At 52.3% G+C, this 15,549-nt stretch overlaps 7 protein-coding genes across 7 annotated transcripts; 3 read left to right on the top strand and 4 right to left on the bottom strand.

Annotated features, from left to right (window-relative positions):
• BD324DRAFT_624450 (hypothetical protein) lies at nucleotides 1–1,043 on the bottom strand (the record flags this gene model as incomplete). Its single annotated transcript, XM_022015703.1, has 3 exons — nucleotides 753–1,043; nucleotides 368–718; nucleotides 1–329 (listed from the first exon to the last, which is right to left on the bottom strand). Coding segments are annotated over exons 1-3 (957 nt in total), but the record flags the coding sequence as incomplete, so codon positions are not given.
• A 176-nt stretch (nucleotides 1,044–1,219) lies between these two features.
• On the bottom strand, nucleotides 1,220–5,657 carry BD324DRAFT_673709 (glycoside hydrolase superfamily; the record flags this gene model as incomplete). Its single annotated transcript, XM_022018942.1, has 10 exons — nucleotides 1,220–1,588; nucleotides 1,660–1,764; nucleotides 1,970–2,303; nucleotides 2,337–2,559; nucleotides 2,598–3,165; nucleotides 3,187–3,826; nucleotides 3,861–3,939; nucleotides 3,977–4,203; nucleotides 4,240–4,448; nucleotides 5,604–5,657. The coding sequence occupies 10 exons, from the start codon at nucleotides 5,655–5,657 to the stop codon at nucleotides 1,220–1,222; spliced, it is 2,808 nt and encodes a 935-aa protein (XP_021872071.1).
• BD324DRAFT_600605 (general substrate transporter) lies at nucleotides 5,632–7,659 on the top strand (the record flags this gene model as incomplete). The annotated part of the gene is given in 11 exon segments (XM_022013919.1): nucleotides 5,632–5,848; nucleotides 5,886–6,040; nucleotides 6,079–6,087; nucleotides 6,129–6,267; nucleotides 6,305–6,367; nucleotides 6,404–6,525; nucleotides 6,565–6,768; nucleotides 6,804–6,906; nucleotides 6,944–7,333; nucleotides 7,372–7,444; nucleotides 7,458–7,659. The coding sequence occupies 11 exon segments, from the start codon at nucleotides 5,632–5,634 to the stop codon at nucleotides 7,657–7,659; spliced, it is 1,677 nt and encodes a 558-aa protein (XP_021872070.1).
• Nucleotides 7,660–8,080: 421 nt separating this feature from the next.
• On the top strand, nucleotides 8,081–9,717 carry BD324DRAFT_624441 (putative fungal alpha-L-arabinofuranosidase). The gene has a single exon (XM_022015702.1). It carries the CDS (start codon nucleotides 8,125–8,127, stop codon nucleotides 9,652–9,654), a length of 1,530 nt encoding a protein of 509 aa, XP_021872069.1. The 5' UTR covers nucleotides 8,081–8,124; the 3' UTR covers nucleotides 9,655–9,717.
• Nucleotides 9,718–9,724: 7 nt separating this feature from the next.
• Nucleotides 9,725–10,850, bottom strand: BD324DRAFT_421166 (hypothetical protein). Its single transcript, XM_022012729.1, has 5 exons — nucleotides 10,626–10,850; nucleotides 10,380–10,583; nucleotides 10,231–10,340; nucleotides 9,901–10,197; nucleotides 9,725–9,862 (listed from the first exon to the last, which is right to left on the bottom strand). Exons 1-5 carry the CDS (start codon nucleotides 10,718–10,720, stop codon nucleotides 9,795–9,797), a joined length of 774 nt encoding a protein of 257 aa, XP_021872068.1. The 5' UTR covers nucleotides 10,721–10,850; the 3' UTR covers nucleotides 9,725–9,794.
• Nucleotides 10,851–11,280: 430 nt separating this feature from the next.
• On the top strand, nucleotides 11,281–13,613 carry BD324DRAFT_624432 (hypothetical protein). The gene is made up of 9 exons (XM_022015701.1): nucleotides 11,281–11,585; nucleotides 11,625–11,984; nucleotides 12,025–12,079; nucleotides 12,121–12,572; nucleotides 12,615–12,673; nucleotides 12,715–12,859; nucleotides 12,898–12,965; nucleotides 13,003–13,196; nucleotides 13,238–13,613. The coding sequence occupies exons 1-9, from the start codon at nucleotides 11,377–11,379 to the stop codon at nucleotides 13,598–13,600; spliced, it is 1,905 nt and encodes a 634-aa protein (XP_021872067.1). The 5' UTR covers nucleotides 11,281–11,376; the 3' UTR covers nucleotides 13,601–13,613.
• A 32-nt stretch (nucleotides 13,614–13,645) lies between these two features.
• BD324DRAFT_650612 (putative ADP,ATP carrier protein 2, mitochondrial precursor) lies at nucleotides 13,646–14,895 on the bottom strand (the record flags this gene model as incomplete). The annotated part of the gene is made up of 9 exons (XM_022018175.1): nucleotides 13,646–13,733; nucleotides 13,780–13,938; nucleotides 13,985–14,098; nucleotides 14,136–14,219; nucleotides 14,257–14,362; nucleotides 14,400–14,589; nucleotides 14,635–14,645; nucleotides 14,683–14,746; nucleotides 14,791–14,895. 9 exons carry the CDS (start codon nucleotides 14,893–14,895, stop codon nucleotides 13,646–13,648), a joined length of 921 nt encoding a protein of 306 aa, XP_021872066.1.
• Between the last annotated feature and the right edge of the window lie 654 nt (nucleotides 14,896–15,549).

Genomic DNA, 15,549 nt, shown 5'->3' with positions numbered 1-15,549 from the left:
GTGAGCGCGAATGCCAGATGGAACACTTGCCGATGACTTTGAAGCTGCAGAACCCCCCGCAGCTTCATCCCTCTCAAAACCGATGGCCTCTCCAGCTTGTACGATTTGAAGGCATTCTTCCGGAGTGAAGACGTCAAGAATCACGAACGCGCCGGGGAGGCCAGGGACGTCGACCCGGCTAGGACTCCGAGGCCGGCTGGTCGATAGCCTTATTGCACCTGGAGAAGACGCGTACACAGTCGAGTCGTAGACATTCGGTGGCTTGCGCAAATGCCCAGGGGTGTGTTGAACTGGGCGAAAATTGGGGAACGGAACGGGCGGAGGGGTATCTGCGGTTGTCAGACTTCCAGAGAGGCCTCAGGCTCACCAAACAGTCGTCCCTGCTGCAAGATTCCCCATATTGGTAGCTCTTCTGCCACAGGATCTCTCGCCCTCCAAACTGGTCTCCGTCGCATGACCAGATCGCCCGCCCCTTGTGATGAACCAGACACCATTTCTCGATCGGCGATGCGAAGGATCAGATCCAGGCATCGCATCGCGTCCGTATCGCGCACGAGACCATCCACAGAGAAGGTTGCATCACATTCTCGAACCCATCGCTGCAGTGAGCCCAGTTTCGGCGGCAGATCCCGAATGTACATCTCAAACAGCAGAACGAGAGCATCGATGAAGCGATAAGCTTGAAGCGCACTCGAGATCTTCGACGACAAGGACGTGCCTACGCTTAGCTCGTTTCCAGGGGTTTGGCCCACCTATAGGGGCCCCGTCTACCATGACACGATTCAGGGCGTGAACAGCTCTTTTGACACCCTTGACATCCTTTCGGCTCAGCTCGTCTGGGAATTCGCACAGGGTCTCGAGGGTCGAGATGGTGGTCTCAAGATCCTGCGCAGAGACGAGGGGCTCAATCTCAGTCGACGCTGTATCCGTGTTCTGCGTGGGAGGATGTTTCGCGTACTTTATCGAGCCGCTCATAGAGCTACCAAGCAGGCGCTTGCGCTTTTTGGCTTGTTCAGATCGTCTGCCCATGTCGTTGACGTCGAAAGGTTCGTTGGCTCATCTTGACAAAAGCGAGAGAAAACTGTTCGGTCCTGATAGGCTGACGTAATTAACTGGCTTTCCCAACTATTGCTCGGAACATCAATTAATACCGTTTCTGGAGACACGATCATGCTTGCATCAATATGCCGCTCGAGACGATGCATTCGACTTCCATCCCTCAGGCCCCTACTGTGGCAGCGTACTCTCTGCTGATCACGTTGTCGTACATACTCCTCACCGTCACTCCTTGCTGCCAGCTGGAATCGCCAGTCCAGTCGTTCCAAACCGTGAATTGGACCGTCCTCGACTCGCCCTGACCCAACCAGAATCCATTATCAGACCAATATCCGGAGACTTCATGCGACGAATAATCAAGGACCACCCATGCCGCCACAGCTGCCGGGGCGGTGACGGTGAATGAGTTGCTACCCGAATCGCACGAGATCGTGAGCTTAGGATCCATCAGTGTTGCGTTGTTCAGATATACTGGATGATACCAAGACTGGTGGGTGAAAGTCTGTCCGTTGCCGGTGACAGTCGTCGAAATCTTTGCAACTACATTGGTAGCATTTCCAATAGATTTGACGGCGTCTGATAACTCGTAGACTTTGCTTGAACTGACAGCTGAGACTGTGACCGGGAATGTCTGAACGCTCGAGACGGGTAGATGCAATGCTGAGGTAGCAGCCGCGGCAATACTTCCGATGACACTGGTTGCCGCTGCTGCGAGGCTGGACACGCCAGCCGCGACCCCGCTGACCTCCGATGCAAGTGCCGACGTGATAGCATTGACCGCCGATGGAAGCACATTGAGTTGGGAGAGGCTGGTTGAACTGTTCGCCGGAGCCAAGGTCGTGCTAGCAGTCACCGCGGCGAGACTCGTGGTGGGGATGGCAGAAGCCGAGCCGGAGCTGCTCGGCGCTGCGACCGGCTCTCCGGACCATGTCATCCATTCGATCTTCACATTTCCCGACACCGGGAAGAATTGATCCGACGTGACCCACACCTGAAGGTCACCCACGTCGACATCGTAGTACGGCCTGACAATCACGGGCGAGTAAATGTCACGCGAGGTATAGACCATCACTTTGGATTTCAAATTCGAAGTGACGGCTGACCACGTTGGCGCGACCCAGACATCATTGAACATCCAGTACAAGCTTCCCAGATTACGTTGAGATTGACCAGAGCCACGTCTATATACAGAGATTTGTGTGGCTAGATGGTCTGCTTGAAACACCTGAGAGCCGTAAATCCAAGCACTGAGGGTCAGCTTGGATACCGTGATGACTCACGTAAAGTTCGCAGCAGGATCTGAGAGCGTTGGGACGGGATAATACATCACTTGTCCACTCAACATCTGGTTGATTCCCGCCAGCGATTCTTGTTCGGGAGTCAGAACCTGGCCAAAGAAACCTCCTTCATGACGATTATGATAGATGACAACGGGATCATAGCACGAGTCGATCCCCTGCCCGATGTTGTCAAAGACTTCGGTCGTCGGGAAAGAATTCCAGCCTGTTCCGATTTAGGCCAAATCGGAATAGAGGACTCACCAAACTCGTCGACGAAACGACTGGACGGATAGAAGCTGATGTTGAAGCATTGATTGGTGAAAAGAACATAGCCCTCTGCATCATTGTAGAGATATTCAGGGCCACTAGTGTTCTTGTACCGTGGAACTTGGGGACGAACCGAGTCGAAATCCAGGGACAAGTATCCATTGTAGAGGGAGGAAGGAATATAACTTATCGACCGCGAGTTGGCGTAAACGCATTTGATCAAGAGCTCCTCCTGGATAGCTTGATAAGCTGCCATCTGGGGCGATGGAGAGTTGGGATTGAACCAGTACGCTAATTCGTCTGCCTCGAGTTCGTTTCCGCCAGCCCATAATGCCAAGCTAGGATGGTAGTTTACTCGTCGAATATTGTAATACGCCTCAGCCTCGTACAACGCCGGAAATTCTCCAGTGGCTTGATAGGCGCCGTCGGAGAATTCGAATTCGGACCACAGCAAGATGCCTGCCTTGTCGGCAATGCTGTAAATGTAATCGGCAAGATACGCTCCGGATGACCATACCCTCATCATGTTGAAGTTGGCCTGAACGGCAAGTTCGAACAATTGCTGAGCGTATGTTTCATTCACAGTCGCCCACACAGCGTTGAGAGGGACCAGATTGGCACCTTTGGCATACATAATCTCACCGTTGATCTCAAAGTGCCAGTTGCTACCCGGAGCAATTCCAAGGGCTTGATCGGCAGCCGAGATTGGCTGCCCATTCCATACAATTGTCCGAAAGCCGACGGTCCTCTCCACGGTAGCGATGCTATCACTGCTACGCCGATGCTTTTCGTGACGCCTGGCATTCGATCCACCTGGCGATGTGATTGCGATACTCGCTTGGTAAAGAGTTTGTGCCCCCATGCCATTTGGCCACCATAACTGAACTTGAGAGGCATCGATGGTCGTAGAGGCTGTGATGGTGCCGGACCCGTTTGACGCACCGATAGTAGCATCGGAAAGGGAGGTTGAGAGGACCGAGTTACCATTGGCATCTGTGAGTGATAAGGAGAGTCCTGATCCGGAGGGAAGGGAGCCGACGTAGTCAAGAGAAGCATTGAATATCCAGTTCTGATTTTGGTCCGGCGGCAGATTGTTCATTTGTCCTTGCCGGTAGATGTCTATCGCCACATTGTTGACGTATACCGCTGAACTATTGAGCTGGACGACACTGATTTCACGCCACGGCCCTGCTGGGACAATATGGGGTGCCCAATCCCACCCCCTGCTGGTCAACTCCAACCCAGACGAATACTCACATATCGCTTTGCTCCTTTCTTATGAATTCGCGACACGAGGGCTGGCTACCTTGACAACCGTCCGCCCATTTGATATTCGCTACGGGGTGAGACAGGCTCTTCGGGGCTGGACTCACGGTCGCCCTGCAGACCCATGTCGACGGAGATGTTGACAGCGGGACCAAAGTTAATGGACAAAGGGATTGGACTGGCTTTGCAGCTGGAGACGATATTGGTCACGTCAATGATATACTGTTGATATTGATCGTTGGTGGTGGCTACCTCTTCGTTGCAAAAGCTGATGGTTGTGAACGTGTCAAGGCCTTCAAAGACAAGGTGAGTCGAGAGACCTGGGGAAGTGTCCCTGAGGGTCAGCACACAGCGATTTGATTTCTCATACAATGTGACACCGGCATGATTGTAGCTCCAGTTGGAATTTTGCACCCAGACCTGCTCATCCTCCTGATACCCATACAGAATGTCTTGAGTTACTCCAGCGGCCTGAAGATCAACGTAGTTTTGTGATGGTACCTTGGCGGGAATTGACTTGAAGGAATCGTTGCCTGGCGATGTGAGAGTCCATTCATTCCCGTTGAGGCTGATGATGTTCTGAGCCGCAGCCACGCTAAGAAGCGCCAGAACGGAAAACATGTTTGCCCAGTCCCCGCGGATTCCTGTTATCCTTCGAAGCGATTTATATACAGTAAGGTTCTCATGTTCGACAACTCGCAATCAGCCTGTTTTCTTACTGTTACAAGTACGCTAAACATTCCGCAATTTGCTGCTACCCAGGGTGCCCCAAATCAAGATCAGACGGACGTTTCAGATCTGAGGATCAAGCTAGTGAGACAAAGTTTCGCGTTGTACGCCTGATTTTACTCATACATACAGTGGCGCGGGGTTCGAAGCGCCACGACACCAAAATAGCCCACAATGGCTCAGCAGGGATCCGTGCTGAGATTCAGAGCGTTCGATGTCAACATTAGGCTGCTTTTGGGCGGCTCGCCAGATCAACGCGGGTAGTGCAAAGGTCTGACGGGTAAATATGATGGCTACAGCATCTGTAAGGTGGTCCGGATGAGATGATTCCACCACTATTGAAGCATTCAGCCAAAATATCTGAGATCCAAGTTTGAGAGGTCTGTCGTACGTGGGTCGACGAGCGCATCACCGAGTTTCGGCTGACAGTCAGTCAAGAACTATCATTTTGTGTCCTTGACGCGTGGCGGAAAAAAGTGCCGGCTGACCGGTTGTAAACAAGACGAAAAGGTGAAGACCGTACTGAAGAATGGAGATATCTGCAAATGAGCATAATCTAATCGCTCTCTACACGTAGACGGCCGAGTTAGAACACATCTTGCTCAGGTACGCAAATTGCCTGCCACATAACGTGTATTTGCTCCCATAAGCTTGACGAAACCTGACCTCTTTGCACAGGCGAATGTTTCCGCGGATGGAACACGAGCGTGGGCTTAGCAACTCCTTGGGAAGCCTCGGCGTGAAGGGCGCCGGGGCCCGGCGCCCTTCCCCCACTCACTGGCCAGGATACCGGGCGACCGCCCGTGGAGCTGCGTCCGATCGGAGGTCCTCCCGAGATCCGAGATCCCTCTTTTCGCACCCCGCAAAGCGTATCGTGTGCCGCTACAAATTAATTCTGAAACGCCACTGAGATGACGACGCCATTCACACCTTCTGAATCGAATCGTGAGGGAACTTGAAAAGTGCGGTCCCAGATTGTCCAGTGTTTTCCAGCGCCCAATCGACGTTGCCTCGCGAACAGCTCATAGCCAACATGAGTCTCGAGAAGAACGACGACATTGTCCACATTGAAGGCGATGGCACTTCCCATCCGATCGATGCAGAGGAGGTACAGCGGCTGGGAGATCTCCTTGATGCTGCACGGAAAGCAACAGAGAGCGAACACAAAATGACTGTCTGGCAGGCAGTCAAACGATATCCAAAGGCCTCTGCTTGGTCCATCGCGATCAGCTTTGGCGTTGTCATGGAAGGTAAGCCTCTGTTCAAGGTCAAGCCTCATTCCCGTAGGCTTCGATGTCGTGCTTTTGGGCAACTTTTATGCGTATCCCGAATTTCAAAGAACTTTCGGCGTCTTGCAACCAAGCGGAGATTATCAGATTCCGGCGCCATGGCAAGCTGGCTTGAGCAATGCATCAGCATGTGGCTCAATCATTGGTCTCATGGTATGTTGCGTCAGTATAACAGCGGCTGACCAAGTTAGTTGAACGGCGTAGGTCTAACGACTCCTGTACCCCTTCTGACGCTGGAAAGTATCTGGCGGAGCGTATTGGGTATCGATACACCATGATCGCTTCCCTTGCTTGGCTTGCTTGCTTCATCTTTCTCTTCTTCTTCGCCAAGAGCCTCGGCATGCTGGTCGCTGCAGAAGTCTTGTGTGGAATACCATGGGGTAGGCCGGCGTTGAGTCTGACGTGCTAAACATCCAGGTATTTTACAGACATTGACCACATCCTATGCCTCCGAAGTTGCTCCTTTGGCACTTCGTGGATGTGAGTCCTCGTGTTAGGCATTTTCTGAGTCTTTAGTCTTGACGACTTGGGTCAATGCTTGCTGGGGAATCGGTCAACTCTTGTCCGTTGGCATCCTCAGAGGTCTACTGAGCAAGACCTATCTTGGTCAATGGGGATGGCGGATTCCCTATGCTTTGGTGAGAGCATCGCTGAGTGTCACTTCTGATATTCGGTAGCAATGGATCTGGCCGGTGCCATTGATTCTAGTGTCCATCTTTGCTCCCGAATCGCCATGGTGGTTGGTGCGGAAGGGACGTATCGACGAAGCCCGCCAAAGCCTTGCGCGACTCACCTCCAGAACCGTCAGCGGCCAGACTGATGACTTTGATATCGATCAAACAGTTGCCATGATGCAACACACGAATCTGTTGGAGCGAAGGGTGCGTAGACACAGGGGTCACTGCTAAGTCTCGAGCTCTACGCTGGTGCCTCCTACATCGACTGCTTCAAAGGAGTGAATCTACGTAGGACAGAGATAAGCGTCGGATGCTGGGCTGTGCAAGTCCTGTCAGGCGTCGGTGCGTTAACTCATTACAATTGCCTCTGATTCATCAGCTCTACCGGGCTCGGCCTATTTCCTTCAATCCGCCGGACTGCCCACCAAAGATGCTTTCACATTGACCATGTGCAATTTGTCAATCAATATCTTCGGTGTGATGATAGCTTGGGCATTGATGGGATGGGGCATCGGTCGGAGGTCGCTGTACCTCTACGGCTGCTTCGCCATGAACATTGTCCTCTGGATTGTTGGAGGTATCGGATTTATCGGAACTGAGGCGTCGCTTTGGGCGATAGGTGGTCTTCTGTTGGGTTGGCAGATTGGTTATCAGTTCACTCTCGGAACCGTTTGCTTCTCATTGATCACCGAGTTTCCTTCACGAAGACTGTTGATCAAGACAGTGAATATCGGCCGAGCTGCCTACAACCTGACGAACATCATTTTCGGTGAGCGACATGCGTAAATGTGATCTGATGCCTCAAAGGTTCATTCACACCTTTCATGATCAACCCAAGTGCCTGGGATTGGGGTACAAAGGCAAGTTCTCGAGACAATTGGTGCCTAACGCAGCCAGACCGCCTTCTTTGCAGCGGGAATGAACACCTTGGCTTTGATCTGGATATACTTCCGTCTGCCTGAACCTTCGGGTCTGTCGTATGCGGAGATTGACAAGCTGTTTGAGGAGAGGATTCCGGCGAGACAGTTCCAGAAACATCGCGTGGTAGCGGTCGAAGCGGAGGATGTTGGAGTTGTAGAAGCCAAGCATCCTTAGATATCCTCAAGATACTTCAAGTGCATTGCTTGAGAATTGAATGAGGCAGTCTCCCACATGCTTCACTTCAAAGCCGTGATGCCAAGATACAACGTGATGAGATCTCCATGGATCTAGGGCCGCAATTCTGGCGTCAGCGGCGTCTTCTTCATGTGATTCGGCAACTTGCGCGATAAAATCACAATGAGTTCCCCACCGCGGGGACTTCATGCTCTAGCAGCAAACGGGAATCATTTCTAGCAGCAAACGGGAATCTTCAAACAAATTGCAATCTAGCAGACAGGTCAACGTTGAACCCTATGGGATTATTCATTTCAGGCGGAGACTCCATGCGGATTGTGTGTATTTTAGGACGCTAACCACAATTTACCGGGTCTCGCCGAATTTCAATCGGGAAAAACGTTTGCCGACCTGAGGATATAAACTACTGACCGCTGCCAGTGTCTGCTTCTCGACCAGGAAACCATGCCTCTCCCTGTTCTGGTCCTCGCGACCGTGCTTGCCAAATTGGCGGCTGCTCACTCTTGCGACATCTACGCGGCTGGTGGCACACCCTGTGTTGCGGCTCATTCCTCCACAAGATCTTTGTATGGTTCGTACAACGGTCCCCTATATCAGGTCAAACGAAACTCAGATAATACTACGACCGATGTTCACCCATTGTTTCCCGGTGGAGTAGCCAATGCGGGCACTCAGGACAACTTCTGTGCTGGCACGACATGTCTCATCACTGAGATTTACGACCAATCTGGTCGAGGAAATCACCTCACAGCGGCTCCACCGGGAGGTGCGGCAACTGGTCCGGAGCCAGGTGGATACGACTTCGTTGCCGGGGCAACAGGTGCTGCAGTCACACTCAATGGTCTTAAAGCATACGGTGTCTTCACCACACAGTCTACAGGGTATCGAAACGATAACACGAACGGCGTGGCCACGGGCAATGAAGCAGAAGGGATCTATGCTGTGTTCGATGGAACGCACTACAACGGCGCTTGCTGTTGGGATTACGGAAACGCAGAGACTTCGAACACCGACACTGGCCAGGGATCCATGGAGGCTCTTTATTTTGGGACGTCCACGGCCAACGGCTGGGTGTCGGGTTCAGGTAGCGGTCCATGGATCCAGGCCGATCTGGAGAACGGTTTGTGGTCTGGAGGCGCGACATACCAGCCCGGAGATGTAAACCCCAACAATCCTTCAATCGACTACCGCTTCACAACGGGTATCGTCAAAGGAGACGACACTAATCTTTGGGCCATCCGTGGAGGGAACGCCCAATTCGGTCTCCTCGGCAACTTTTACTCGGGGCCCCGACCCACCCAGCCCGCAGGTCAGGATCAATACTATCCGATGCGTAAGCAGGGCGCCATCATCTTAGGCATTGGCGGTGACAACAGTGATGGGGCACAAGGTACCTTCTATGAGGGTGCTTTGACAATTGGATATCCCAGCGACGCGACTGAGGATCTTGTGCAGCTGGACATTCTCGCCGCGGGCTACGGCACTACCTCCCAGACAAGTGGTCCTCCCGTATTTGAGGGTCAGGTCATCACCTTGCAAGATGCACAGAGCGAAATGTACCTGGGACACGATGTGAATGATGTCTACGTCGTCCCGTCAGCCTCGGCATCCACACAATTCAAGGTGGTTGCACCAAACGCGCCAAATTCGGGCTGCTTCTCTTACGAGTCAGTGGACCAGCCTGGTACATTCTTGCGACACTTTGCATATCAGCTCTTCTGTGACAGTCCCAATAATTCGGACCGATCCCCTGGTACCTTCGCAGACGACTCGACATTCTGTCCCGAGACTGGCTTCGCCGCCTCGAGCGATAATGCTTTCCGCTCTTACAGCTACCCTACTCGGTTCTGGCGTCAAGTCGACGATGGCAACGTATACATCGGAACGCAGGGCGGACCTTTCGCTTGGGACAACTGGTACGAATTCACGACGCAGGCAAGCTGGAAAGTTAATACGGTAAGCCTGAGCTTCTAAAGTAGGCGTATAATGTGAGCGAGGGAGTAGGAAAAGCCGGTCATTGTGTTTATAAAAAGGAGATGCATACTGTATCAGGCCTCTTCGTTCAAAAGCGGGTATATCACTTGCTACCTCGATTACATTGCTTGCCTTCTCCCTCACCCGCATACTGGGGTTCTCGTCACATCACAGTAATTGGCGCAAGCCGGGACGATGGTCTGCCAATCTACCCAAGTCAGACGGCTGCAATGAGCCCAGACTCACCAAGTCTGGCGGGCTGTCCGACGTTATTACATTGTTGCAAAGTTGCCCCAACGCACTGGTACCTGCCATATGTGCAGGAACTTCCGACAGCAGCCTGAACGGCTGAACTGGAAACAGGAGCGGAGGCTACGATCTGAATGGAAGCAGAGCTAAGGCCTACGCTCGAGACTGGATCTGGGTTGTCGCCCGCGGGGCTGTCGGGCCTCCACTGCTTGATATTTGTATCCAAGACTTTATAGCTGATGCCAGACGGGTTATTGACGGTACATTCTCCACCAAGAGCTGACCAAGCCTCGGCTACTTTCTTAGCGGATCCTTTTTCACGCTTACCAGACAAGTCGATGTGGTCATCCTTGGCGCAATTTTCACATGAATCCCAGATGTAGAACGGACCGTCCGGTCCGTGAATCTCTTTACCAGAAGCGTCGAAGATCTGAACTCTTTTGGGGTCAGTGACAGGTCGTGTACGATGAGCTCACTGCTTTCCACACCATTTGGCTCGGTTTGCCCAGACTAAATCTTGGTTGAAGGCGACGATCGAATTGCTGCCGATTTGAGCAGGGGATCGGTACCCAGCGTTCGGCGCGCACTTGGTAGGCTGATTGTTAGGCCCCAAGGCCCATTGACCACCGCCCGTTATCGAGTCCTCAGAAGTGCAAAAGGAATTTGTTAAGTCGTAGTAGCTGGTTCCGGCTCGTCAGGGCTGATCAGCACGAAGAACGTACACAGTGGCAGACGTTCCCTGCTTCTCGAAGAGGACCGCCAGCGTCCCTCTGCTGAGTACAAGAAGTGGCAAGGTGATGGACAGACGGGCGGGCATGGCTTGACATTGTTCTACGCAGTGTCAGATGGTCTGCAATGGTATACATTGTCAAGCACCCTGATGATGCATGCATGCATGCTGCGTTCGTGTCATCACTTATTTCCCTTCATGTACTATCTTGGAGGTCGGGGCAGAGCGACAAAGGTTGGCTTTACTAACGCCAGACTCTGGCGTTGGAACAGCCAAAGAAATTTCGCCGAGTCCTTGGATTAGGCATTATAGGCGTGGGTCGGGTGAATCCCAAGGAGTTGAATTATCTACTGATGGTGAAACCCTTTTGAGGATCTTACGAAAGCCTGCAAAACGATGTACGATGGATCTGTAGTCTCACGGGGCTCTGAGAGAGCCATATCTTTGGAGAAACCATCCTCCAGACTGTCGTACTGAGACTCAATGCGTATGAACTGTACCGACTTGACTAAGACCGACTTTCGGTCGCGAAATTGAATAGCCTATACATCGCATATCGGGTGCCTTTTTTTCGGACTCCCACTCCCCAAGGCAATTACGTTGGGGCCGAATGGACCGGGCATGCTTACAGCCTATTCTTTCCGGACCCTACTTACCTGCTCGGCGCCCAAATTTCTCAATCCTCATTACGCGACCCTCATCTTCAGTTTTGATCTGTTGATAATGTCTGCTCCGCCTGCGATATGGACACAAGCGGCTCTGAGACCTTCGTGACCAACTCACATGGCAGCGAGTCCACCAAGTTCGGCTCCTGCACAAGATGCCGCACTGCCAAGGTGAAGTGCAGGCGACCAGGAAATGACAACTCGATTCCTTGCATTCGGTGTACCAGCTCGAACCTGACGTGTGAGACGATATCATACCGGTCAGGAAGGAAGCGAGGATCAAAAAAGTGAGCTGAAAGTCTGGGTGTCCGCGCTGAACCTGTCAGTCGCAGATCACGATCATCCGTCGTGGCCTCCCTTCGCCCTGGGGCTGACTTGGCGGAATCTTCCACACAGGCCATGGATGGTAGCCTATCAGATCCAATCGATGAGAACGCTGGCCAAGCAAGACCCTTGTCCAACGCTAAATTCTCCATACTCGACACAGAGACCTCTCTCAATCCTCTAGGGTACCTCACTAATGCCGTCGAAGAACTGCAAGTCGATGCATTCAGCTCGCGCGGTCCGCCTCGGGCTAATACACTCTTTTTCGGGCTACCGCGCAGCAGGCTGGACGTTGGTATGGACAAGGATCCAATTTCTACCGGAATTATACACTATACTGAGGCTGTCCGGCTGTTTGAATAGTAAGGGGCAGGAAGTGCGCGCAGTGCTGAGGAAGGGTAGCTATCGAGCTCATTTAACCGGAGTCCGTTTCGGACTTGATCCAGAAATCTATACTGTGAGATTACAGCTTTTCTGTGATGCTCATCCCGATCTCAGCTGGACTATATGCGATGTAGATCCGCGTTATTGTTCACAGCAAGCCTCGCAGGAGCAGCAAAGTTTATTCAAGGAGCTGCAGAACTATCGTCTCGATTGTCAGCTCACGTGCAATCACTTTTACAGCTCGTCTTGGAACAGGGTTACCGCTCGATAGAGATTGCATTCTCCTTTCTCTTCATTGCTCCTTGGCTGGCTCCCGGTGAACATATCTCCGATGATCCTACAGCACAGTATGTTGCACTCTGTATCAACATGGCTCTGGCACTGCACATGGACAAGAACACTACCACCGACGAGACGATCTCCGACGCTTCATCTCTGACTCTTAGTGTAGAGCAGATCTTGGCTATTGACGGCCTTGACGATATCTCCCTCGGTGACCCGATGATCAGAAGGCTGGTGAGATCACGGCAGAGGATGTGGTATTGCATGTACTTCTTTGACAGGGCGTGAGGACACTATACAAAGTGCAGCGGCTCATTGACTTGAAGTGTCGCAATGGCCAGAGGACGTCCCTATATTGCCCCCAGTGGGAAGATGCTGAGTGAATGTGGGTTTCGGATGGATCACTCAAGTCTTACGACTGTCTAGGTGAGACCTGGCATACGGATGAATCGAGTCTACCGCAAGACACAATCATCACTGCCATTGTGACTCTCTATCGGGATTACGGGACTCTCATAGAGGCGATACACCTTGCAGACGAGCGAGCGGCGGGAATAAATGTAGAAGCCAGGTAAGGGTCCACCATAACCCAAAAACTCATGATTTCAGCATCATAACACTCATTGATGATTATTTCTCCTCTTGGCACGCGCAGTGGGATCTGGCGCTTGCTGAAGGTAGGTCAAGCGCGGTGCATGTTCTGACTATGTCTAGCAGCCTCAAAGGCCGGTTCCACGTCTCCCTATCCGAGCATCATTGTGGCACAGATTCGACTGTCTGCTTATGCAATGTTGCTGGGCTCGAGGCGTATCCGTACAGCTTCTACCTTGCTCAGACAAGCTGGTCGTCAAGCAGCAATCGCCCTTTTAGAGCAAGTGGTAGCTCACAAGACTTGGATTCGATACGCAGTGGGTCCATGCGAAAGCAGTGATATTGAGTTTGATCCTAGCACAATCAAACGGTCATAATGATAGCTTTCGCCGTCTCCTGGGTCATTAAAGATCATCAGGAGGGTTATACGCCAGCGGTCGGGAATTCTGCTTGTTGCATTCCTCAGGATCATCTGGATCTCATAAACAAAGTACTCGATGTCTTATTCCTGATCGGGTCCCAACCGGAGCATCGCAATGGCTACGGCACGGTGTATAGCGCTCATCTTCGGGCACTCCTGTGGAGATTGAACACCGACAGAGTACTTGGGCCACCATTGAGAGACAGTCCTCTGCGGGAGCTTTTAGCGGACGCATCGGCGGTAGGTCCACAAACTCAGCACGAGTTGGATCTCGGCTGTTGGTTGGATTGGCTGCGGTGATCAGGTCGTTCGTTGCCTTTGGCAAACATCATGCATGCTCTCTGATCAGCCTGATCCTGCTTGGTATACCTTGCCGAACATCAATTGCTGGAATACATCGTAAAGCGTCAAAGCACCGGCCCCGGCAAAGCCACTTCGACGAACATCAGCCGATGGGCCTTTCGTTTGTCTACACTCACCGTAGGATATTGGCCCCTGCGCCGCGGAACATGCTGCTAGCACCCTCTGCAGCGATGACTTTGCGGAAGGCGTCCAGAGTGTTCTTGTATTTGACAGTATTGACTCCTTCCGCCGCGGAAGTCATCATCATTCTCCTCCGAATTGTGTCAAACGGATACCTGGACCTATTCAGTGCCTGCCCGTCGGTAGTCTGAGCGAGCTCACGCAGCTAAGCCAGCTAGAGTAGTGACACCATATCCAATGCAGAAGTTTACGGCAGGGTTCTGATAGCCTGCGGGCACGAGGGGCTTGATCGAGTCGTACAGCCCGAAGTATCCTCTGTGATGGTCAGAAGTCTTTTGTACACCCTACTGACCCTCTGTACACGATGATACCCATGACGGACGAATTGAAACCTCGATACAATCCGGCAACACCGTCTGTCTTCAATGTCTTCTTGCTGGGATGCGTCAGCGCTGGTTTCCACCTTTACGCACTAGACATCGATTAAGCCATCGAACTGTCTCTTGCCCCCGGACGACGCGTTTTTCGAGTCCACCGAAAGGCGAGTCCTAGCGTAGTCCAGCGAATAGACGAAGAGACCTGATGCATGAGCACCGAGACAGCTCGTGCCACTCACTGCCTGTGGCTCCCGCTGCTGCTCCAGAGGCAATGTTGCCGAGAAGGAATGGGACATATCCGTCAGACCTTTTCCGGCCGAAGAATGTCTTATAGTAGTCCTTGAAGGCAAAGTTCAAGGCTTGAGTGGGGAAGTACCGCAATACATTGGTTCCATTGCCCCGCCAGAATGATGCGAGCCCTTCTTCAGACTAGAGAGCGATGAGTTTTCCTCCACTGAAGCCAAGCAAACTCACATAGACCTTTCCTGTGACGTCAGCCAATGCACACGAGGAAAGACGTACCAAACGTCGTGATGATACCCTTGTACTCTTGAGGACGAATCTGGACCAATAGCTTTACTCGTTCCTGGCCATGTTTAGCATCGTGTCGGGCAACATCTTGTCACGCACAATCGGCGCTCCAACAGTCTTGGATATACTTGCTGCCACACCGCCCATCAGGAAATTGGTGAGCCATTCTGACCCCGTTCCTTCAGCTGTTGATGCTTTCGACATGATTGATATGGCATGGCAATATCGGTGGAATGTGATCAGGTCCAATATAAATACGGCGAGGCATGTGACGTAGATCCGACATCTCCCGAAAGGTCGTCCGCGACCGGAAGATTCATGGGGAAGTCAGGAGAGACCGATCTGCTGCAATGCGAGTCGTGCACACTGCTCAGCATCCCTCATGGACCGGAGAGTAGGCTCCGTTATGCGAGTAGAGCTGTTTCGTATCAAGATACTTGCTCTCGTTGGTTCCCAGTCCCCGTTTGTACGGTCCAGGGCATCGGACCAAGTCGTTGCACGGCATCCGCGACATTATGCCTCGGATTCCGATCACCTCAAAATTCCCGTTCAGTCTCTCGGTTGAGGCCGAAAGCGTGGCGTGCGGCCTTCCAGTGGCAGGAATAGACAGCTGCAATCTGAGGTGTGCCGATGAGATTGATGGGGGCTGACACGCTGATCGATAGTTCTCTACATCATGTACTCATCAGAATGCGGTGTTCCCTTGATGCCCCGCCGGTGTTCTCTTGATGCCCCGACCTTTGTAAGAAATAACTATTTGCCCCCATCTATACAATTGACAGCGCAAGGCTAGCCATCTCCCTAGGTCCATTGGTCCATACCAGATGCACAGCATACAGTGTCGGATGGTGGAGCGGG

This window comes from Kockovaella imperatae, assembly GCF_002102565.1.
Source record: "Kockovaella imperatae strain NRRL Y-17943 chromosome Unknown BD324scaffold_5, whole genome shotgun sequence".
NCBI classification, from domain to species: Eukaryota; Fungi; Basidiomycota; class Tremellomycetes; order Tremellales; family Cuniculitremaceae; genus Kockovaella; species Kockovaella imperatae.
Note: the sequence above shows the minus strand (reverse complement) of the source record. Positions and strands in the feature narration are given on the sequence as shown.